Source organism: Fundulus heteroclitus, unplaced genomic scaffold (genome assembly GCF_011125445.2).
Source record: "Fundulus heteroclitus isolate FHET01 unplaced genomic scaffold, MU-UCD_Fhet_4.1 scaffold_244, whole genome shotgun sequence".
NCBI lineage: Eukaryota > Metazoa > Chordata > Actinopteri > Cyprinodontiformes > Fundulidae > Fundulus > Fundulus heteroclitus.
The window spans coordinates 160,120-184,939 of NW_023396655.1; the positions used below are offsets into that span (position 1 = coordinate 160,120).

The 24,820-nt window shown below is 42.9% G+C and overlaps 1 protein-coding gene across 2 annotated transcripts; it reads left to right on the plus strand.

The window, feature by feature from the left end:
- Window positions 1-378: 378 nt before the first annotated feature.
- On the plus strand, window positions 379-24,212 carry LOC110367670 (zinc finger protein 260). 2 transcript variants are annotated; one of them, XM_036129878.1, is made up of 2 exons: window positions 379-423; window positions 12,161-16,212. In XM_036129878.1, coding segments are annotated over exons 1-2 (2,022 nt in total). In that variant the 5' UTR covers window positions 379-422; the 3' UTR covers window positions 14,182-16,212. The 2 variants fall into 2 exon arrangements, 1 of the variants encoding a protein (XP_035985771.1); XR_004928699.1 differs by lacking the exon at window positions 12,161-16,212 and adding an exon at window positions 23,887-24,212 and having other exon boundaries at window positions 385-423.
- Window positions 24,213-24,820: the final 608 nt, after the last annotated feature.

Consider the following 24,820-nt stretch of genomic DNA (forward strand, 5'->3'; position numbering starts at 1 on the left):
TTTACCATTCCTACCGGAACGCAGCATAAAATGCTTCCCTGTCCTGCTGAAGAAAAGCCTCCCCACAGCATGAAGCTGCCCCCACCATGTTTTACTGAATGATCAGGGTGATGAACAGTGTTGGTGTAGAGCCAACCATGAAGCTTTTGGCAGTTTGATCAGTTTTAGTCTCATCTGTTCCCATGGTTGTAACATTGTAAAGATCTAGTTGTTGATAAAGCATGTAATGTGTTTCAGTGTTGGCTGCAGATGTTAAAGAAGAGGCTCCTGAAGAACAGAGTCCTGAGGGGGAGCAGCAGGAGTCAGAGCCCCTCCACATAAAGGAGGAACAGGAGGAACCCGGGGCCCGTCAGGAAGGAGAGCAGCTCCTTGTGAAGGAGGAGACTGATAGCAGCTTTCCATTAACTGCTGCTCCTATCAACAGTAAGGATCGGTTTACTTTGCTAGTACTAGAAGTGCACATGTGAAGCTAGCAAGTGGAAGCTAACAAGGAAATAGGACGCATGTTGGCGTCACATGAGCGCATCAGAATGATTGGCTGCAGCGATAGAAAAGGTGATATTTAGCTAACGCGTCTCTATAGTCTACTGTAATATTTTTCTTATTCAAGTCAGAAAACAAAACGATTGTTTTGTCGTCGTGTTGTTGGACAATTTTTGTAGAACTTCTGCTGGCAAAACAGCTGAACCCCCTTTTCTGTAATATTGTTTAATAAAAGAAAAGAAAAAACTGAAGTTTTCCTTTCATAAAAACAACTTTTATATGCCCAGGGTGTTCAGATCAATGATGCAGTGATGCCTTTATCTGCTCCGTAATGAACTTACAGATAAACTTACTTTCAACCATAAATAGTAGCTGACACATTTTGGATCAGGCCTGGCTGAAAAGTCATTTCTGGCTCCACTTCTGTAGGATCCACCATCGCAGGACCTGAAGGCTCAGAAACAGCCATTGTTGGGGAGTTGCTGGCGGCATAAGATGTTAAAGTCCATCCACCAGGAGATTGTCTTGCATTTCTCACGGTGCACATTATTCAAAATAATACGGCTGAACTTTAAAGAATGTGCAGCAAATTTTGTTTTTGGGAGAGCTATGGCACATCCTCAATCTACATACATGGAAACCAAATGTTCTACTTTACAGTTATGCACCACTCAATGCTGGTCTATACTGGAAATAACTATGGCTGCATGTACCGACTATTGTAATAATCGATTAATCAGTCTATTATTTTTAGGATTAATCGATGAATCCGGCAAAAAAACTGTTTTATTTCCACTTCAAAAGTTCTATTTAGGAAAAAAGGACTGAAGGAGCAAATAGGCTAACAAAAAGTTACTACTTAGGTGTTTTGGTACAATAATATCAGGTAATAAATAATTTTGCCTTAAATAATGAAGTTTATGTTGACTAGTTTGTAACTAAATCATTTAATAGTCAATGTTGTCTATATGAACTTCTTCTTCTGAGGGTTTTACATTGTCCTTTAGGGATGCTTATGTCTCAGTTTTCTGTAAGTGTTTTTAATTTACGTCTGACCACCAAAATTTCATTATGGTTACATCACAATAATAAAGAATCTTGAATCTTGTAAAAGTTTTAGAGCCCTGCTCCTCTCCCCTATACAGGACCTTCACTCAGACTTTGCCATCAAGTTAAAACTTAACAAATTATTACCTTCAGAATTAAATTGTATTCTGATTGAGAGGGCTGCTTTATGATCCATAATCCGACCAGAGTCCATCTAAACACCTGTTCCAACATCAGGAGTTCTCCACCACTCTCAGAACCTGGTGCAGGTCCATTCTGTGGAGCCGCACCAGAACCAATGCATCTCTGCGCTTGTTGTTTTTTTCTGCACCAAGGAGTACAAAACTTCTGTGGTTGTTTTATGGAAATTCGTCAACTCTGCTACTCAAGTCAGAGTTTCCACTTTGTACAAAGCTTGTTGTAAGTAAACGCACGTCATGGTCAGATTATTTGATTTCCAGTGCATATAAACGGTTAATTCAGAATACTTCTCAGAGAGAGAGACAGAGAGATCCTCCACGTCAGGTACCTGTATGGGCAGAGTCTGCGATACTCAAGAGTAAAACCTGTTGGTGCTCCATGATGGGAACTCCAGAAACGGCCACCGGCATGAAAACACCCTGTTTAGGATTATTCTACCGCTTCATGTATCAGTGACTGTGTCCATGTCAAATGTGACAGCTGAGCCTCTCCAGCCCCCCTTGGACTGAAAATCTCCCTCCAGTCGTTGGAGGAAGCACAGATCTGTCCAGGGTGGGCACCTCCTCTCGCCCACTGACCGCTGGAGAGCACCAGCAGCCCCCAGTGACCCAGCATGGAAACCCCATCCTGCAGGGGTCTGCAAACTGTGGCTTTAGAGCCATACAAGTTATTAGAGCCAACAGTGGCTCTAATAACTTGTATGGCTAAATATTATAACCTACCAATGTTTTAACATAGATGTAACAGATGCATAACTTAGCAGTTATTTAATAGTTTTAACAAAATAATTGCGTTGAATTTCCACAACAGAATGACCCTAAAGTTACCGGTGATCATTTCTAGGGTGAAACTGTCAGTTCCTGAGGTTCAGTTTTCTCTTCACTGCTGATCAAATCTTTTTCTCTAAACTGAATCTTTCCCATTGTTGTAACATTGTAAAGATGTAGTTGTTGATAAAGCATGTAATGTGTTTCAGTGTTGGCTGCAGATGTTAAAGAAGAGGCTCCTGAAGAACAGAGTCCTGAGGGGGAGCAGCAGGAGTCAGAGCCCCTCCACATAAAGGAGGAACAGGAGGAACCCGGGGCCCGTCAGGAAGGAGAGCAGCTCCTTGTGAAGGAGGAGACTGATAGCAGCTTTCTATTAACTGCTGCTCCTATCAACAGTAAGGATTGCTTTACTTTGTTTCTGGGTCCTGTGTTGCAGCTAAAGACCAAAACTCTCTGGATTCATCAGCTTCCTATCAGACTAAATATCTTTTCCGTCCAACTCTATGTGCTTTTTTCAAATTTTTCTAATTGTATGACCAGCACCTGTACTTGAAAGTGGATCAGCTTCGTCAGGTTCAGTATATGGTGAGACATTCTTCTCCAATCGCGGGTGAGGAATACTGATGTCATATAGGTACACTCCTTTGCATGGGAGTGTAATTCAATTACATTAAATTCAATTTTATTTATATAGCACAAATTCAAACACACGTCATCTGAAGGCTCTTTCCAAAGTCAAATTCCATCAAATCCTCCAGGTTGGTCAGAAAGTTTCCTCTCTAAGGCAAGGCAAGGCAAATTTATTTGTATAGCACAATTCAGTACAGAGACAATGCAAAGTGCTTTACATGATTAAAATACAGGAAAATAAAACAGAATATAAGCAACTAGGCATAAAATGTAGAAACAAAATAGAACATCAATAAACAGTTGGACTAAAAAGTTGAACTAATGCTGTTTCAGTAGAACTGTTTAACTAGAACAGTCAAAAGCAGTCCTAAACAAATGTGTTTTTAATCTTGATTTAAAGGAATTCAGGCTTTTAGCACTTTTACAGTTTTCTGGAGGTTTGTTCCAGATAAGTGGAGCATAGGAACTAAATGCTGCTTCTCCTTGTTTAGTTCTGGTTCTAGGTATGCAGAGTAGGCTGGAGCCAGAAGACCTGAGTGGTCTGGAGGGTTGATGCCCTGATAACAAGTCTGTGATGGATTTAGGTGCTAAGCCATTTAGGGATTTATAGACTAACAGAAGTATTTTAAAGTCTATTCTCTGAGATACAGGGAGCCAGTGTAAGGACTTCAGTACCGGGTCCATGTTCTCTACGTTCTTAGTCTTAGTGAGGACTTCAGAACCGTGTCCATGTTCTCTACGTTCTTAGTCTTAGTGAGGACTTCAGAACCGTGTCCATGTTCTCTACGTTCTTAGTCTTAGTGAGGACTTCAGAACCGGGTCCATGTTCTCTACGTTCTTAGTCTTAGTGAGGACGCGGGCAGCAGGTTCTGGATCAGCTGCAGCTGTCTGATCCACTTTTTGGCAGACCTGTGAAAACACCGTCACAGTAATCAATTCTACTAAAAATAAACACATGGATTAGTTTTTCCAGATCCTGCTGAGACATCAGTCCTTTAATCCTGGAAATGTTCTTCAGGTGATAGAAAGCCGACCTTGTAACTGTCTTTAGATGCTTTTGGAGGTTCAGGTCTGAGTTCATCACTACACCCAGGTTTCAGGTCTGATTAGTGGTTTCTAGCTGAAGCAGCTAAAGCTGTGTGCTAACATTTGATCTCTCATCTATTGGTCCAAAAATCAGTAATTCTGTTTTGTTTTTATTCAGTTGAAGAAAGTTTTGGCCCATCCATGCATTGATTTCTTCTATTTCCTCAGTGCTTGAACTGGTATATAGTCACCTGGTGACATGGTGATGTAAAGCTGTGTGTCGTCTGCATAGTTATGGTGTTGTTTTTTATGATCTGAGCTAGAGGGAGCATGTAGTTACTGTCAGGGTTCTCTGTGCTGCTCTACTCTAACTCTATTCCTCAGGTGTGTCTGGTTGGCTGAGGAGGCGTGGCCCACACCTGCAGCTCGTTGCAGGCGGCTTCCTCTGGCTTCTTAAGCAGAGCGCTGACAGATGGAAGACGCCAGAGCCTTAACCAGTCGTGGTACGACGTGGCCTCTGTCCCTACGCTCGGAAACCAGCTTGTGAGTTTTTTTGCTCTTCGTTTTTTGACTAATTTTTGGATCTCTGTGTTGCCTCAGATTTTGGTGCTTGGATGCACTCACCCGTCTTGACGTCTCGTTCCGAAGAAACAGACCAGCAGAACCGCCTGCTCAGATTTTGCTCTGGCGCTCCCCTCATACTTCCTGGATGTTACCCAGCGAGGCCTGAGATCCCCTCTCCCGGTTTCTGCTGGTTCTGCATTCACTCTGGTCAATCCATCTGTCAACCGTTGCCGACGAGGTTCGCTCAGGATCCCTCGCCAGTTACATCAGCCGTCCTCAGCCACCAGCCGCCTATCTCCAGCTGAGTAGAATCATAGAGTACTCCCGACGCTACTTCTTCCCGGTTAGGTCCGCCCAGCTAAATGGTAAGCAGCGCACTTCTAGCAATTCCCCTGGTTCTACTTTCTGAGTTTCTTACTTCCTCTTTCTTACAGACTCGCCAGCCTTGACGTTCTGACCCAGCCGACTCACCCGTAGTTCCGTCCGTAGATCTGTCTGTTTCCTAAAATAAACATCTTAAAACTGTGCATTGCCTCCCGATCGTATCTGCATGTGGGCTCGTCACCTGAAAACCATGACAGAAGAAGGCTCTGGCCACCAAAGTCCAGCGGATACGTTCGGGCGGCAGTTAGCCGCACAGCAAGAGCAGATGCAGTCGCTAGGTTTAGCCGTAAATTCAACACAGGAGCAGCTTCATAGATTAGCCGCTCAGTTTAGCCAGCTCATGGACACAGTCACTTCCGCGATGACGTCGCCTGTCACTCAAAACATTAGCACCCCGCCTCCCGTCGCTCCGAGCACTGATAATCAGCTTTGGGCTCCGCCACTTGAGGGCGCGTCACCTAGTCCGGATAAATTCTCTGGTGACCATGGGAGTTGCGGAGGTTTCCTTTTTCAGTGTAAGCTGGTGTTTAACCGATCCCCCCAGACATTCGCCTCAGATGAGGTTAAGATATCTTATGTATTACGACTACTAACAGGTAAGGCACTTAGATGGGCTGAGGCTCGATTCCCTGATTGTCAGTCATTCGGGGTTACTTTTCAGGACTTCGTTACCGAATTTAAAACTATTTTTTCACCCGAGTTAGATTCGGCTCACCAGTCTCGTCATCTCCTCTCGTTAAAACAGCACGGTCGACGCGTATCAGACTTCTCTGTGGAGTTTCGTACGGTTGCCGCGGCGGCGGATTGGCAACCAAGACCGTTAAAGGCAGTATTTTTTCAGGCTCTTGATGAATCCCTTAAGGATGAATTAGCCCGGGTGGAGGAACCCGGGGATTTTGAGGATTTTGTGGCATTAGCTATCCGTTTGGATTCCCGGCTACGTAGTCGGAGCCGAGTTAGACCGAACCAAGTCTTGCGATCATCCACCTCTTCCACGCTCACCCATAGGGAACCTCGGTCCGCTCCACCACCTCCCGAACCCATGCAGTTGGGCCAGGTTGGTTTAACTAATAAGGAGCGTCAACAGCGTTTCTCGGGCAACTTATGCCTATACTGCGGAGGGGAAGGTCATTTCCTTAGAGATTGTCCGGTTCGGCCAAAAGACCCAGTCCACCGTTCGTAACGGGGAGAACGGTGGACGTTAGTAGTTCTAGCCCCCGAGTAGTTACTAAGGCGCCATCTCTTTCTCGCTTATATTTGCCAGTTACGTTAATGTTTGATCAAGATACTTTCGATGTCTCGGCTCTAGTTGATTCCGGTTCGGACTTCAACTTAATTGACCAAACCATAGTGGATCAGCTTCGTGTGCCGGTCGAACCTTTACCCGAGCCTCTCCGGGTGTCGTCTTTAGATGGGCAGAGTTTAACTTTAATCACCCATCGCACTCGACCACTAGTAGTGATAGTTTCTGGTAACCACCGGGAACAACTTTCGTTTTTCGTTTTCCCTGTAAAGCGTTCACCCGTTGTTTTGGGTTTAGCCTGGTTAAGTGTCCACAGCCCGCAGTTTAACTGGGCCGAGTCCCGACTAGAATCTTGGTCTCCAGCTTGTCATTCTCGTTGCTTACAGTCCGCTCGCCCTGTATCTGTTACCCCTTCCTCTGAGACAGAATCTGGGGACGTTATTGACCTCTCGCTAGTTCCGGAAGAATACCACGATCTTCGGAGGGTATTCAGTAAGACTCAGGCTTGTTCACTTCCCCCACATCGCCCTTACGATTGCGCTATTGACCTATTGCCTGGGGCTCCACTACCGGTGAGTCGGCTCTACAACATCTCCAGGTCAGAACGTCAAGCGCTCGAGAAGTATATAGGGGAGTCTCTAGCTACTGGGTTAATCCGTCCTTCATCCTCCCCATTGGGCGCCGGCTTCTTTTTTGTTGGTAAGAAGGATGGAACCCTTCGACCCTGTATCGATTATCGAGGGCTTAACCAAATAACCGTTAAGAATAAGTACCCGCTCCCTCTATTATCCTCAGCCCTCGAGCCAGTCCAGAATGCCAAGATCTTTACTAAACTTGATCTGCGCAACGCTTATCATTTGGTTCGGGTGAGACAGGGGGATGAGTGGAAGACGGCCTTTAAGACCCCGCTAGGTCACTTTGAGTACTTAGTCATGCCTTTTGGTTTGTGCAATGCTCCGGCAGTTTTTCAAGCACTGGTGAACGATGTCCTTCGGGATTTTTTGAATGTTTTTGTTTTCGTCTATCTAGACGATATCCTGATTTACTCTCGTGACCTAGAACAACATAAACAACACGTCCGTCTTGTTCTCCAGCGATTATTAGAGAATCGCTTATTTGTTAAGGCCGAGAAATGTGATTTTCACCAGTCTTCTGTTTCCTTTCTTGGTCTTGTTTTAGAGGGCGGACAGGTGAAGTCTGATCCAGAAAAGATAAGGGCAGTAGTGGAATGGCCTGTTCCTGAGTCGCGCAAACAGCTCCAACGCTTTCTTGGTTTCGCTAACTTCTATCGGCGCTTTATCAGGAACTATAGTCAGGTAGCATCTCCCTTACATGCTCTCACTTCCCCCAAGGTTCCTTATGTCTGGAGTCCAGAGGCCGAGGAGGCTTTTAGTAGACTTAAGTCTCGTTTTTCCCAGGCTCCCATACTAGTTCACCCCGATCCAGCCAAACAGTTTATTTTAGAGATCGATGCCTCTAATACCGGGGTGGGAGCGGTTTTGTCCCAACAGTCTGAGGTTGACTGTAAGTTACACCCTTGTGCGTTCTTCTCCCGTCGTTTATCCCCGGCAGAGCAGAACTATGATGTAGGTGATCGTGAGCTATTAGCTATTAAACTAGCGTTGGAGGAGTGGCGGCACTGGTTAGAGGGATCCGAGCAGCCCATCATAATATGGACAGATCACAAGAACCTCTCCTATCTGCAGTCAGCCCGTCGACTCAACTCAAGACAGGCCCGTTGGTCTTTGTTTTTCTCTCGATTTAACCTCACCATCACCTACAGACCCGGCTCCAGAAATGTCAAGCCTGATGCACTGTCCCGTCTGTTTACATCTTCTGAACAAGAGAGGGAGCCGGAACCGATTCTTCCTCCCACTTGTACTGTTGGAGCGCTGCATTGGGATCTGGAGGACAGAATCAGACAGGCCCAACTCTTAGACCCGGACCCAGGTACAGGGCCACCTGGACTTAAGTACGTTCCCCAGTCTGTTCGTCCTGAGGTTTTACGCTGGAGTCATGACACGAAGTTTTCCGCCCATCCGGGCATTTTTAGAACCCAGTCCCAGGTCTCCCGGCGTTTCTGGTGGCCTTCATGGACTAAGGATGTGAGAGAATATGTTCTAGCCTGTCCCGTTTGCGCCCAGAATAAGTCTTCTACTCAACCACCTTCCGGTTTGTTAAATCCTCTTCCCATCCCCAGACGTCCATGGTCCCACATTGCAATTGATTTCGTTACCGGTCTCCCCTTGTCCCAAGGTATGTCAACTATCTTGACGGTAGTTGATCGATTTTCTAAGTCCTGTCATCTTATTCCCATCCGCAAATTACCCAACGCCCTCCAGACAGCCCAGCTCCTTATCAAACATGTGTTCAGACTTCACGGCATCCCTGTTGACATCCTCTCTGACCGGGGTCCTCAGTTTATCTCCCAGGTCTGGCGGCACTTTTGCTCTGCTCTGGGTGCCCGTTATACACTCACCTCTGGATATCATCCTCAGACTAATGGCCAAACTGAACGCATGAACCAGCAACTAGAGACTACTCTCCGCTGCCTTACGTCATCTTCACCCTCTGACTGGAACAAGTTTTTGCCCTGGGTGGAGTATGCCCTTAACTCACACATCACCTCAGCTACTGGACGTTCACCTTTTGAAGTTGCTTTAGGATATCAGCCTCCACTTCTACCCACAGATGAGCTCAGGATTCCCTTCACCTCCGTAAACGACTACATTGCTCGCTGCCAGGACATCTGGAGAACAACTATCACTGCCCTCACTCGCACCGCAGAGCGGAGCAAGAGGTTTGCCGACCAGCACCGCCGACCAGCTCCTCAGTATCGCCCCGGTCAGAAGGTTTGGTTATCCTCCAGAGACGTTTTGTCCAACCCATCCGCTAAGAAGCTTGCTCCCCGGTTCACTGGTCCCTATGAGATAGAGACAGTGATTAACCCGAGCACCGTCCGTTTACGTTTGCCCCCTCACTCCCGAGTACACCCTACCTTTCATGTGTCCCAGATCAAGCCCGTTTTGGACAGCAACTTGTTGAGGGGGGGGGGGTAGTGTCAGGGTTCTCTGTGCTGCTCTACTCTAACTCTATTCCTCAGGTGTGTCTGGTTGGCTGAGGAGGCGTGGCCCACACCTGCAGCTCGTTGCAGGCGGCTTCCTCTGGCTTCTTAAGCAGAGCGCTGACAGATGGAAGACGCCAGAGCCTTAACCAGTCGTGGTACGACGTGGCCTCTGTCCCTACTCTCGGAAACCAGCTTGTGAGTTTTTTTGCTCTTCGTTTTTTGACTAATTTTTGGATCTCTGTGTTGCCTCAGATTTTGGTGCTTGGATGCACTCACCCGTCTTGACGTCTCGTTCCGAAGAAACAGACCAGCAGAACCGCCTGCTCAGATTTTGCTCTGGCGCTCCCCTCATACTTCCTGGATGTTACCCAGCGAGGCCTGAGATCCCCTCTCCCGGTTTCTGCTGGTTCTGCATTCACTCTGGTCAATCCATCTGTCAACCGTTGCCGACGAGGTTCGCTCAGGATCCCTCGCCAGTTACATCAGCCGTCCTCAGCCACCAGCCGCCTATCTCCAGCTGAGTAGAATCATAGAGTATTCCCGACGCTACTTCTTCCCGGTTAGGTCCGCCCAGCTAAATGGTAAGCAGCGCACTTCTAGCAATTCCCCTGGTTCTACTTTCTGAGTTTCTTACTTCCTCTTTCTTACAGACTCGCCAGCCTTGACGTTCTGACCCAGCCGACTCACCCGTAGTTCCGTCCGTAGATCTGTCTGTTTCCTAAAATAAACATCTTAAAACTGTGCATTGCCTCCCGATCGTATCTGCATGTGGGCTCGTCACCTGAAAACCATGACAGTTACTAAATAAATAACTCAAATATAGCACATGCCTAGTAGCATGCCAGCCACAGTTAATCACAGAACATTAAGGCGGACCACTAGTTGCGCTAACATAAGTAATACTGAAATTTATCTCCTCTGTCATCTACTGAGTTGCAGGACAAAGTATGAGTAGAAGAGTAAGCTTGGGTAAAGGGTTCAGTTTCAATTATGTTTTCTTATGTCTCTTTTGATAACTGGGTCATTGGAAATTACGCTTTCAAAGATTATAGAAAAGTAGTCTGATAGGGCAGCAGCAGTTACACTGACTTTGGAAAAGTTTAGACCCTTAGTGATGATGTGATTTAAATAACACGAAATACTCTACAGACCAACTGTGCTGTTGTTTTGGCAATGAGATAAAAAGTCAAGAGCAAAGAATTAAAGCAAACACAGGGCAGAGGAAAAAGATTCCAAGCAGACGGAGAGGCAAAAAAAAAAAAAAACATGGATGGCGTCACAGCTAACAGAACACCAGACTAGGTGTACCTACTATGAAGAAAAAAAAGAGAACAAAAACTTAAGTTTAAATAACAGACAAAGCAAAATGGAGAAAATTGGGAGAACTCAGTAGAGAGAGAAATAGACCCTGATGTCCTCCAGCAGCCTAAGCCTATAGCAGCATAACTATAGAGATAGCTCAGGGTAACACGAGCCACTCTAGTTATAAGCTTTGTCAAAAAGGAAAGTTTTAAGATTAGTTTTAAAAGTAGACGGGGTATCTGCCTCACGGACCAAAACTGGGAGTTGGTTCCACAGGAGAGGAGCCTGATAGCTAAAGGATCTGCCTCCCATTCTACTTTTAGAGACTCTAGGAACCACCAGCAGACCTGCAGTCTGAGAGCGAAGTGTTCTGTTAGGAACATACGGGGTAATCAGAGCTCTGATATATGATGGAGCTTGATTATTAAGGGCTTTATACGTTAGAAGAAGAATTTTAAATTCCATTCTTGAATAATGAGCTCTATTGTTAAATTTCATCACAATTCTTGCTGCAGAAATTCTTTTGTTGTTGCAAAATTGTAGGAAATAATAATAATAATCATTTTTATTTGTAATGCACTTTTAAGAAGAACCTCAGTGCAACAGGTAAGATCATCATAGAAAGGTAAAAGCAAAAAATTAAAAACTAAACATCATTGTAAAATACATAAGAATAAATATGACAGTGGCATAATTGGAAGAGTTTAAAACTTGTAAGTTCTGCTAAAAAGAAATGTTTTCAATCCTTTTTTAAAAGTCTGGATAGTCTGTGGATGATCAGGGAGAGCATTCCATGTCCGAGGAGCGGCAGAGCAGAAGGCACGGTCACCTATGGTGCTTAGCTTATTTGTGGGGAGGAGGAGGTGGTTTGAGTGTTTTGAGCGGCGGGATCGTGTTGTAGTGAGAGGGGTGAGCAGTTCCTTCAGGTGTTGGGGGGGCATTTCCATAGATGCACTGCAAATATTGATAACTGATCCCTGAGTCACTTATTACATGAAGGAAATAATGAATTGATCAAGTTACAGCACTTTATTAAGAAAAAGAGCAGAGATTTCAAGTAATCGCATCCCCGGACCAGCTGCACCCTGAGCCCTTCTTCTCTGCCCCTGATCTCATGGGCCCTTCCCTTGCACCCTGTTAGACCAGGCTACAGTTTTCGCTGTGAGACATAACATAAAGAGCACATCTACAAAGGACTTGATTTTCTAAGCAGGCCAGGTTATATTATACAGAACTACTGGATTAAAGGAAGGCTGAAAGTGGAAAGCAAATAACTAATAGCAGTTAGAAATATTGATTTGTAGGGGTATGTACTGTGGCAGATCTGACTTTTTACCTAATGTTAGTTGATAATATGTATCAGATGCCTTTTAGTAATTCTAATTTTTACCATGATTTTACCAATGTAAAGATATACTTGTTCATAATGTGTGTACTTTGTTTCAGTGTTGCCTTCATATATTAAAGAGGCCTCTGAAGAACAGAATCCTGATGGGTACCAGCTGGATGTCCTCCACATAAAGGAGGAAAATGAAATAATCTGCACCAGCCAGGAAGAACAACTGAGCTTGAATGAAAAGACTACCAGGTTTCCATTAACTGTTGTTCATATGAAAAGGAAAGAGGATGAAGAGACGACTTTATTCTCTTACCTTCCTCAACAGCAAAAAGAAGTCGGAGTATTTCCAACCAGCACTTCATCTGACTATATACAAGGGACAATGAAAGATGGTAACACATATGTGGATTCAATAAAAGTTTTTGTAGCTAGTGAGAATTTTAACAGGAAAAAAGGATCACATTTAAACATACACATGAGAAGCCAAACAGGAGATAAACCTTTTGGTTGTGATACATGTGATAAAAATTTTTCCTCAAAGTCAGGCTTAAAGAAACACATAAAAACCCATACAGAAAAAAAAAACTTTAGTTGTGATGCTTGTGGAAAAAGATATTTCATCAAGTCACATTTAAATGTACACATGAGAAGCCACACAGGAGAGAAACCTTTTGGCTGTAATGAATGTAGCAAAAGATTTTCCATCAAGTCACATTTAAATTTACACATGAGAAGCCACACAGGAGAGAAACCTTTTGGTTGTGATGCATGTGGTAAAAGATTTCCCTCAAATTCAGGTTTAAAGAAACACATGAGAAGCCACACAGGAGAGAAACCTTTCGGTTGTGATGAATGTAGTAAAAGATTGTCCACAAAGGCAGGTCTAGAAAAACACATGAGAACCCATACAGGAGAAAAACCTTATGGCTGTGATGATTGTGGAAAAAGGTTTTCGCTTTTGTCAAATTTAAAGATACATATGAGAATCCACACAGGAGAGAAGCCCTTTATTTGTGATAAGTGTGGAAAAAGATTTTCCTTCAAGTCAGTCTTCAATAGACACACAAGAATCCACAGGGGAGAGAAGCCTTTTGGTTGTGATGCTTGTGGGAGAACATGTTCCTCAAACTCAGAGTTAAACAAACACATAAGAAGCCACATGGGAGAGAAACCTTTTGGTTGTAATGATTGTGGAAAAGCATTCTCCATCAAGTCACATTTAAATATACACAAGAGAAGCCACACAGGAGAAAAACCTTTTGGCTGTGATGTTTGTGTTAAAAGATTTTACATTAAGTCACACTTAAATGTACACATGAGAAGCCACACAGGAGATAAACCTTTTGGCTGTGATGATTGTGGAAAAAGATTTTATATCAAGTCACATTTAAATTTACACATGAGAAGTCACACGGGTGAAAAACCTTTTGGTTGTGATGCATGTAGTAAAAGATTTTCCTCAAATTCAGGTTTAAAGAAACATAGAAGAATCCATACAGGAGAAAAACCTTTTAGTTGTGGTCATTGTGGAAAAAGATTTTCCATCAAGTCACATTTGAGTATACACATGACAATCCACACAGGAGAGAAGCCTTTTGGTTGTGATGATTGCGGAAAAAGATTTTCCGTTAAATCACATTTAAATATACACATGAGGATCCACACAGGTGAGAAACCTTTTGGTTGTGATATATGTTGTAAAAGATGTTCCTCAAAGTCAGACCTAAATAGGCACATGAGAAGTCACACAGGTGAAAAACCGTTTGGTTGTGATGCATGTGGTAAAAGAATTTCCTCAAAGTCCGGTTTAAAAAAACACATAAAAATCCATGCAGGAGAAAAACCTTATGGTTGTGATGATTGTGGGAAAAGATTTTACGTTAAGTCACGTTTAAATATACACATGAGGATCCACACAGGTGAGAAACCTTTTGGTTGTGATTATTGTGAAAAAAGATTTTACATTAAATCACGTTTAAATATACACATGAAAATCCACACTGGAGAGAAACCTTTTGGTTGTGAGGTGTGTGGTAAAAGATGTTGCTTAAAATCAGACTTAAACAGACACATGAAAATCCACACCAGAGCTGTGATCCTTCTGGAAAAACAAGATAAGATGAGATAAAAAAAAACTTTAATGTCCCATAATGTGGAAATTTGGTGGTGACAGTGCCAAAAAGGCAGTTATACACCAAATAATTAACAAAAAAACTAACGTTAAATTTGTTGTAAGGCCACACAGAATTAACTTATCAGAAAGGCCATAATACGTTTTTTACACCAGAGTAAGTATTGCAAAGTTATTGATAACATGGCACATCAGGAAAAAAATAATTATTACAAGTAGACTGGATGATTTTTGTAGAATTGTAAGAAACACCCAAAATTAAATCAGAGTAAGTATTGCACAATTATTCCCAATATGGTATATTCAGGTACAAATGAGACATTAAAGGTAGAGTGGATGGTTTTTACAAAAATTTAGGTAAGAAACATACAAATTCCTTTTTTGAATGTGCGCATTCCCAAGATATTACCTGCTCTTCCACTCCTCAGGAGGATTATGTGAAAAATCTTCCAAATGCACTCTAATCTTATTTCTTTCTTATGAGGCCTTCCTCTCCTCATAAAATTGTAAGACAGCTTGCTTCTTGTCCTCAGCTATTTTCAAAGTGTATGGTCAGAGCAGCGGAGCTACAATGAATGGCAATCCCCAAAGCTAACTGGATACATAAATACTAGAACTGCGCATGCACAGGCAGTAAGCGGAAACTAAGAGGAGCATGCTTGCACATTATCTTTTTTGAGTGCATCACAATGATTGGCATGTGGGACAACTAATAGATAAGGTTATCCCCCGGAACTCAAAGCCGAAAAACACCTCTCACACCTTTAAGTTAAACAGAGGAAAAGCAGCAGCCAATTTACACAACAATGTGAGAAAATAGCTTGATAAATTTGTAGGCAACATGTTGAAGTAGCTAAGCCATGTGTACACAAGTGTACAGTAACATCTAAGAGACTACTGATAGCCAGGAAGGAAATGCAGCATTCAGTTAACTAGGGGAATTACAGCAGCTGATTGACACGATGATGGGAGAAGAACGTGCAGTATGCATGATTGTACTAGCAACATCCATAGTAGCAAAAAGTGCAAATGGACATCATTAGCTGAGAAAAAATGTAAATGAAACCGTTCAAACATTAGCATGTTGTAAAAACATATTGAGTTTGTTAGAAGCAGCAGAGATTATAACAATAGCTGGGATGAAGAACGACTGTCTCCCCTGACCCTTTTCGTAAAGCACATCAGTGTTATGGCTCCTGTCAAGTTTATTATTAACATTAGCACACAGGTACTTATAAGTGTCAAGTGTTTACCGGCATCAGTGAGGTGGATCTGCACCTGTTTTCCCTACATTCAACCTGAGATGGTTCTGCTGGCACCAGTCAACAGAGCTCTGTATCCACTCTCTGTACTCTGCGTCATCCTTATCTTTGATGGTACATAGTATGGCAGAGTCATCCGAGAACTTCTGAAGGTGGCAGCCTTGGGATCAGATGGAGTAACTGCAGTGTAGACAATGAACAGAAATGCTGCCACCGCCGTTCTAGTACTCTTGTATTGGAAATCAACCTGTCAGAGACACTGTCTGGTGTCCTTACATCCTGGGGTTGACCAGTGAGGTAATCCAGTATCCACTACGACATGTGGTGGTCCACAACTGACCGCTCCAGCTTGTTCTTCGAATCATTGATGAATGGTGTTGAAATTATAGAACATGATTCTAATGGTTCTCCCAGGATTTTCCAGGTGGGCCAGAGCTCAGTGTAGGATGGTATCATTCAACTCAATGGCAAGCTGGTAGGCAAACTGCAGTGGATCCAATGAACACCTCACCAGGGGCTGAAGATGGTTGAGAAACCTTATGAGAGTCATGTCAGCGCTACCGGCATGTAGCTGTTGTGATCTTTTGGGTGAACAAACTTAGACAGCTGATTTGCACTGCCTTCAGTAGCCTGGAGCTGATGTCATCTGGACATGAAGCCCTCCTCACTATGGTTTTTACTGCCAGAATGGCAGTTTTTGTATTTTATTTGCGTTATGTAGATTTGTGGCTGCACAGTGGCGCAGTGGGTAGCGCTGTTGCCTTGCAGCAAGAAGGTCCTGGGTTCATGTCAGCCCTGGGTCTTTCTGCATGGAGTTTGCATGTTCTCCCTTTGCATGTGTGGGTTCTCTCTGGGTACTCCAGCTTCCTCCCACAGTCCAAAAACATGACTGTTAGGTTAATTGGTCTCTCTAAATTGTCCTTAGGTGTGAGTGTGTGCGTGAATGGTTGTTTGTCTCTGTGTTGCCCTGTAACAGACTGGCGACCTGTCCAGGGTGTACCCTGCCTCTTGCCCAGTGAACGCTGGAGATAGGCACCCCATGAGGGATAAAGCGGATTAGAAAATGGATGGATGTAGATTTGTCACCAAGACAGACCCTTATTTTGAAAACCCAAAAAAGAGTTTGCCGAGACTAATTAGCTTTACCTGCACACACACCTGTGATATGTGCACACCTTTGATTGACGTGCTGATTATGTGAGCAAGGCGGTTAGTAGAGAAGCTGTGCTGTGGAGCAGCAGCAGCAAGGAAGGAAGCTGAAGATGTCTGTTTGTTCTTCATTTCTACTTCTATGCGGAGGGAGGTATGTTTTTTGTATGTTAATATAACTTTCTTTGTTTACTGTCTTACTGTTACTATAAGTTTATGTTGTATTTCAGTTCAACGGTGGCGTAAGTGTCATATAAAGCTATAAGACGGCGGCATCAAGAGCCTGTAAAGACTGTGTGCAAAGAAAAATAAAGACATCTTGCCATCAGTCAAACAAACTCTTTTTACTGACATCTGAACGGCTAAAGAAGAGGTAGAAGTGACAATGGCCTTTTGCATTTTGTCAAATGTCCGTCAGTCCTTTTTTGTATTACTTTCAGATCCTCTCTATTTACTGACCTTAAAACCCTCTTCTCCTTAAATAAAGTTTTTTTTTTTTTTTGGGTTTATACTAATTTTGCTGTTGGGGAAAACGCCTAACTTTCACAAGGGGCTCAGTAGTGTCCACTTTTACAGAAAGTGACATAGTCTGTGATGCATCCTATTATTCCATCATTGTCCTTTGAGGATAGCAAAGTTCATCTCACACAGTGAAGCTGAAGCAGTCTTTCAGGGCTTCTTCAACCATTTCCTCAGTACCTGTTACAGCTGGTTCTCTGTGCAGAATGGGTTTATACACAGGCTGGAGGTGAACCTGGTTGTGGTCTTCCTCTCCCCTGGAGGGGAAGGGGCGACTTTCTCTTACATTACTTTGTAATGTAAGAGAAAGTCCAGTATTTTGTTTCTGGTGTTGCAGGTAACATGTTGATAGAAAGTATGTGAGGTGGAGGACAAGGATATATGGTTAACATCTCCTGAGACCAGAAAAAGAGCATGGGGGTGTTTTCTTTGTATTTTGCTCACTACAATATGGATAATGTCTCAGGTTGAGTTGAGTGGCTCAACGTAATTTCAAAAGATGTTTAATTGTTAAATACATTCTTAACTATGACCAGTCACTTTGAGGTTTTCCAGTCAGGTTTCCTCACCACAGTACAGAGAGTGCCTTATCAAGGTGTTTAATGACATATGAACACAGACTGGGCCGGCCTCTCTAGTACAGCTCTTGACTTTTTAAAATCCTACTTAAAGAACAGGGACTTTGTGTCAGTGGGTAACTTTACATCAGAGACCACAAAAATCCCATGTGGTGTTCCCCAAGGGTCTATCTTGGGATCCCTCCTATTCAATATCGACATGCCGCCTACTAATAATGAAACATGAAGAAGCAGCATTTACTTTTTAATGCTTCAGAAGACTGCAAAAGTGCTGAAACCCTGAGTTCCTTTAAAGGTTAAAAACCCATTCATGAAGAGTTGCCTTTTAATGTTAATGTTGAAGTTTGTAGTCCAACTTATCTTATATCCTTACCCGCTGTTACTATTCCACTACAATGTGCTTTCCTCTGTATGTTTTTTCTTTGTTCTGTCCATGTACAGCACTTTCATTTCTCTTACTACTGAAATTTGATATGCAAATAAGTTTTGCTTGCCTTTCATTTAATTATGTAATATTTTATGGGCTAAGCCCCTGATGATGAGAATGTCTCGCTCCGCCCCTGGTTTGTACTAATTTACCAATGGAAAGTGTGGAAATCTATGTACAATAAAACCAATGTAAATAGTGTTCCTCCCTTTTATTTGTCTTTATCCTTATTCTAGAAGTAGAAATAGTCAAATAAATAGCCCTATAATTTTGTGGAATCCTAATCATGCTATTATAACTAAGCAAAAGTCTAAACAAAAAATAGTTTTTTAGGCGGCATCTAGTGTTCTTATACTGTATATTGTGTAAAAGAAATTACACCTGCTATTTATACCTGAACTGCCTCGAAGGGTCGACAAATAATTAAAGGAACAATAGCAACAAAATATTGGTAAAAGGGAAACCCTCACCTTTTCTTTTTCAGACGGCTATGGCTAAGAACCTGAGTTTTTAATAGCCTTCAGTCTTTGTTTTTCCATCTTTCCATCAGTCTTCAGAACTCCTGCCTAGCACAGAATTTAGTTTTATAAAAGAGATTGGGTTATGTTGATAAAATGTATTATACTTCAGAATTAAATACTATTTTGAGATACTAACATTGGTTACTTACATTTCTCCAGTTCAACAAATCAAAACTCTTTCCCGCTTATGTTCAAAACTGCACTCAGCAGCTTTCACCTATTTTAGTGCAGATCATATTTAGTTTCTTAACTGGGACCCGTTTCGTAGCCTAGTATTAATTGTGGTAACCACAGTATCCCAGTATGAATCAAAACTTAAATCATTCGCACCACGCACGCACAAACATGCACGCGCACACACACGCAATAGAAAACAGCCAATCAGGAAGAGGGAAGGTGGAATTTAAGGTAGCAAAACCAATGAGAGTGGAGTTAAACAGCACACTGCACAGTCACATGTGCTGCAGATTTAAAGGGACAGGAAGGACAAAGCAGGCAGTGGAGCTACTCACAGCAGCTTTGAAATGACACCGTGGGAACGCTGAGTGCTTCAAACGGAGCACCCCTAAAAATCGCCTAAATACGCCACTGTGGTGGAATCTGACCAAAGACACCTATGTACACTCCATTTCCTCAGTATTAAGGAGCCAATATTTGAATGTCCAGACTGTAGCATCTCTGCGGGTAGGCTATGTTTTTTTTAACTTTTTCTCAGCTAAAAGTGTTAATGTGAGCTTCAGTGTTGCATAACCAAGGATTAAACGATTATTTTACTGTCATACCAGTTCACATTTTCATGTTTGTGATACAAAATTAGAACGTAGATCCCATTTCAAGAAGCCAAATAATAATTATAAATATGTAACCAGTGGTTAAAAGTGAGAGCCTGGTGGTCTTGCTCTGAATGCTTCTCAGGCGTCCACCTGAAGAGAGGGGCCGAAACAGTCTGTGTGGAAGATCGGTCCGCTAATAACAAGCAACTTTGGGCTTGTTTATCTCTAAAGTTACTTGTAACGTTCGGGAGTTGGTGGCTGTGTTTTTGAACATGAAATTGCTTTTTCCAGTTGCCTGTTAAGGTTTTAATACCATTCGTATACTTATGTATAATCTTATGTCATCATTTTATGTAATGGGGTTAACATATTCTCTATATTAAGTTACTAGAAGTGTGAAAGATTTGTGTCAGCAGTTCTCATATTGAAGGGGATTGTTCTTGTGAACCTGCATCCTCAGCACAGGTCAACATACAATGGTTTGGGGGCGGGGGCTACCCTCACACAACTGGTCAGCTCAGATAAGAAGTTGTCTTCCTTTTTCTGCCACACTAAAAATAGAGTATATCCTGCTTTTATGAAATAAAGAAGCTTGCAAAGGAGAAGCAACTTTGGAGAAAGACTAAGACACTGAGGTGTACAGTCCCTCTTCCCTTTTGCCATAGCATTGTAAAACTTATACTGTGTCTGTCTGATCTTTCTCTTTTAAGGTTAGGAGATTAAAATAAACCTATCAATGCCTTTTCTGATTCTTATGCGACACAGCAAGATGTATCAGCCCCACCACCCACACCCTAATCGTCCCTGGCAACTATTTTGTGAGCAGGAAAGGTCCTATTGTATATAAATACCATCTAACTAGATGCATTTATGAGGATTAGAAGCAACCATTGTATTGGAGTGTGGTGGTTTTCGTGTTAGGCTTCTTTTGCTCATTTGATGCCTCCACTTTCAACCAAAATTTAAATCTATATTTCTTATTTGAAAAGCAGTAGTGTAGTTAGTCAGTCAGAATCGGAATCAGATATACTTTAATAATCCCAGAGGGAAATTGCTGTTTCAGTACCATCACCATTACATAAATATCACAAACATTTCAGGGGGGGAGACGGTTCACTGAGGCCGTGCTGCCAAGGACAATATTGTCCACAAGGCACTGCCCTTATCTGTTGAAGGAAGATTACAACAACATGGGGGAAAGGGGGGGGGGGGGGGGACAGATGCTTGGCAATTTATGCTCTCACACACACACGCCGACAGGGGGGGGGACAAACGGGTCAGTTGTCCCGGGCCCAGGAAAGGTGGAGGAGGCAAAACTGACACTCTGACTGACCATTAAAATGTCAGTGTCAGTCAGCGCGCAGCTTCATCCAAAGTGTCTGCGTCTGTGTCACGGCTCTCTGCTGCTCCCCCTCCCCTCTCGTACATGGCTCAGTGGCGCCAGCCAATCAGCATGCAGGCTCAGCCTGGCCCGCCCACTCAGCTCTCTGGTGTTTCTCACAAACAACCGCGGTAAGAAGCGCCGTTTGGCTCTATTTTAATACTGTAAATGAAATAAAGCTGTATGTTTTGTAAAAAGCCAGTTAAATTCAGTGGAGACACAACAAATTTATCTAAGCACTTGAAAAACCATGGGCAAGAAAACATTGAGCGACAGAAACAGAAAACAGGAGATGAAACTTCTCTCATTGCCCCGACAGACCCACAGACTGACGTCACTGACTGAGGCGTTTCATTCCTCCAGAGGACATCCAGGTAGATCAGAGTGATCATCTTCAGCAGCACTAAATGTTAACTTTCAAAGTAGATATTATCTATCATATGCTACTGGAGCCCACACAGAAAATGTAATTAAGACCTTGAAAGAACCCAGTACATATATCCTATTAAAAAGTGTTATTTAAGATAAGGTAACATTAGCTAATCCTTTATTTATCCCACGACGGGGAAATTTATAGGATTAAAGCAACAGGCAGGTGCACACAACACAGACAAAATTACATAAGGATTGAAAGATATAATAGGTGGATTAGGAAAAAACACTATGAACATTATTATTATTATTATTATTATTATTATTTAATTGTAATAATAAAATAAAAAACACAAAACCCGAAAGGTCAACAGTTTCATGATACGTCAAGCTTAGGGACTGGCTAATATACAGCATGTCAAAAAAGCCACATTTTGGCTGCAGTGCTTTCTGTTCTCTTATGAAGAAAAGATCAACCAGTGCACTAAATTCAATAGATGGGTTGAAAATATCCAGTATAAAATACAGAGATTTCCAGGGCATGAAGTAGTTTCTGCGTGTGTGTGTGTGTGTGTGTGTGTGTGTGTGTGGTAGCAGCAGGTGTAGGGGGGGCAAAAAGGCTGTTGTCCCGGGCCCTAGCAAAGTTGTCAGCTGGCCTGCTCTCACAAATAAAGAGTCAAACAACCGACAAAAAAAACCCTCATTGCACGAAAAGCACAAGTAACACAAGACACATATATGCAGAAGGTAAACATTTTGAGACCCATCGCGTGTAAGTTCATCAGTTTTATGAGTATCAGTTATGTGTGTGTGTTTGGGTAAGTGTTTATATCTCCATGAACGCTCTCCAGAGGCCATTGTCCTTGATGTTATCAGCCGGCCAACAGTTCAGAAAAAGCATCCACAGGTGTCCGCAGGGAAGGGGGGTAGCCGGGGGCTTTTCTGAGCATTCTCCGCCATAACAATCCAGGAGTAGAGATAGGGAGGGCATAATCCAAATATGGTATTTGTTATCTGGGCAAGCTGCACTGCCTTTCCTGTCAGCTTTAAGTAATTTTGCTGGCTCCAAATGGTAAATCCAATTTTCCGATTGTTGGGCTTTTCCGCTCTTCACTTCCAGATTTTATCCCATCACCTCTTGAGTTCAACCACCAAAGCCAGTCTGTGTTCCAGCACAGCCAGCTTTTCGGCTCTGCTCCTTCACCTTCCAGGTCTGTCCATTAGCAGCCATAGTGAGCACGTAATTTGCAGCCGGCAGCCTGATCAAGGCCAAATTGCTACCGACATCTGCTGTATTTGCTGATACTTCAAAAATCCACAAAAAACAATAAGCAGAGATCCAAGTATCCTTAATCCAAATGTAAAAGTTTCAAACATCCAGGAATGACAAAGTTGAAAGACACACCATTTTCCATCCAGGAATTTAGGGTGTATCCCACAAAATGAGTCAAATCACAACCGGACGGGTCCCCCTTTTGTTGCCTACCCGTCAAAAAAAAATTATCAATAGTATTGAGAGACCAGCTTACCAGATCCATGTTTTTCAGAGTTCGGTTGATATGAAGAATGTGCTCAGAAAGACAAGACATAGCAAAGCAGGAGAGGGGTGGGGTGGGGTGGGGGGTGGGGGGGAGCTGCAGAGGAGAGAAAAGCCACGACCAACCTCGAAGAGAGACAGAACAGAACAGTAGTAGTCACTTATTTAATTTAGTTCGCCCAGGGTGCCAAACAGGCTAGGACCGCCCCTGGTTCTACTCACATGTCATTCACACACACGTTGCTTTGACAAGTATTTCAATTTCTCAACTGCTGATCGTCAAACCAGGAGCAAAGCAATCTGCATATATAAAATGAGCAGAACAGTGAGAACAAACTTGTTTGCGTAAGTGCATAAGCAGATCACATGCTAATGACCAAACTGCACACATTTATGAGAAGTGATACGCAAATGTAAATAAGTAATACCCGCAAAGCGATTTTTCCTAAGCTGAAACTGAGAATTGGCGCAGTATATTAGTACCTCTGAGAGTCAGGTGCAAACTTGCACACATAAAATGGTCATTGGTATAATGACAGAAGAATGATAGAGAATCTCTCTGCAAGTGACTGTATTTGAGCTTTCAGAATAACAACAGTAGAAAAATTTTAGTGGGGAAAAGACACAGCTTCTGCACATTTAAATGGGCCAGACCAAATCTACCTTGTACTTCTTATCCACTATGGACGCAATCTTTGATGATCAGGTGCAACACATCCACTTTTTGCTCTCACGGTTCAACACAATTTAGGTGTCATTAATTGGAATCTGAAAAATCAGCCCTATGGACTTTAAATGGTGGAGTAATATAAACACTGACTTTTTCTTCCAAAAAGTGGTTCAGTGGTTCAGCTATAGCATTCTCCTTGGATAACTTTGATAAAATATGCAATATATATATATATATATATATATATATATATATATATATATATATATATATATATATATATATATATATATATAAAACTGTCGCAGTTGACTGGTGAGCGTGGCCCACACCTGCTGCTCATCAAGGAGCTTTCACCTCGGGCTTTATAAGGAGCTCAAAGACAGCTGGAAGACGCCAGAGTGTTACCCCGTCATGGTATGCCTAGGCCTCCGATCTGTCTCCCGTGCCTCGTATTTGTGAGTTCTTCGAAACCCTGCTTTTGGACTAACTCTGTGTCCTGTTATTCCCCAGTCTTGTCGTGTTTGGATTTACTCACCTGTCTTGGCATCGTGCTCAGTGAACCAGCTCTTCAGAATCCCTGCCGCTCAGATTTTTCTCTGGCATCTCCACTCATGCTCCCTTGGTGGTACCAAGCCGGGCGTGAGAACCCCTTCCTGGATTCACCTGGTTCACCTACAAACACTCCGGTTCTTCCAGCTGCTCCTCCTGCCTGAGTTTCAGTGGTGCTGTCCGGACCCCTCGCCTGCATTCCATCTGTCAGCCCTCCAGTCACTCAGCCACCTGTTTCCATCAGTGAGTTACGGTCACAGAGTTCCCTTGTCAATCCCCCCCCCGCACCCCCCCCCCCCCCCCCCCCCCGTATAGGTCTCACCAACCAAACGGTAACCGGGGCAGCTTCTGGCACATTTTTCCCTGGTTCAATCCTCAGTAAAATTATCCCCTTTGTTTCCGTAGTCATTCCAGCTCTGACGTTCAGACCTCGCCTGTCACACACACTGTGTGCTTTCCCGTTATTGAGCCTTAAAATAAACATCTTTAAACTGTTTCTGCTTCCGTCTGTGTCTTCATGTGGGCCAAACACTTAAAAACGATGACAGTTTTTACTTGTACATTATGCATAAGAACTGATCACACTGATTGTACAATGTTGAAAAACATTTATTCACATTTTTGAAACTTAAAAACACTGTCCTGAATGACAAAATACATCAGATAGAAATTAAGAAATTATTTAAAATCAATTTTCCACATCTTAAGCTTAGTGCTACCATCTGCTGATTAAAACACAGGGACTTCCTATATTGTCTCTCGTGGACAATATAGGAACTGCAGATGTTAAATTAAATGAAGGACGTGTTTTTTTCAACAATTGTTTTATCATTCTCTTCCTTTTATCTCCTCTTTCTTTGGCTTTCCTCTCCTACTTTGGCTTTCCTCTCCTACT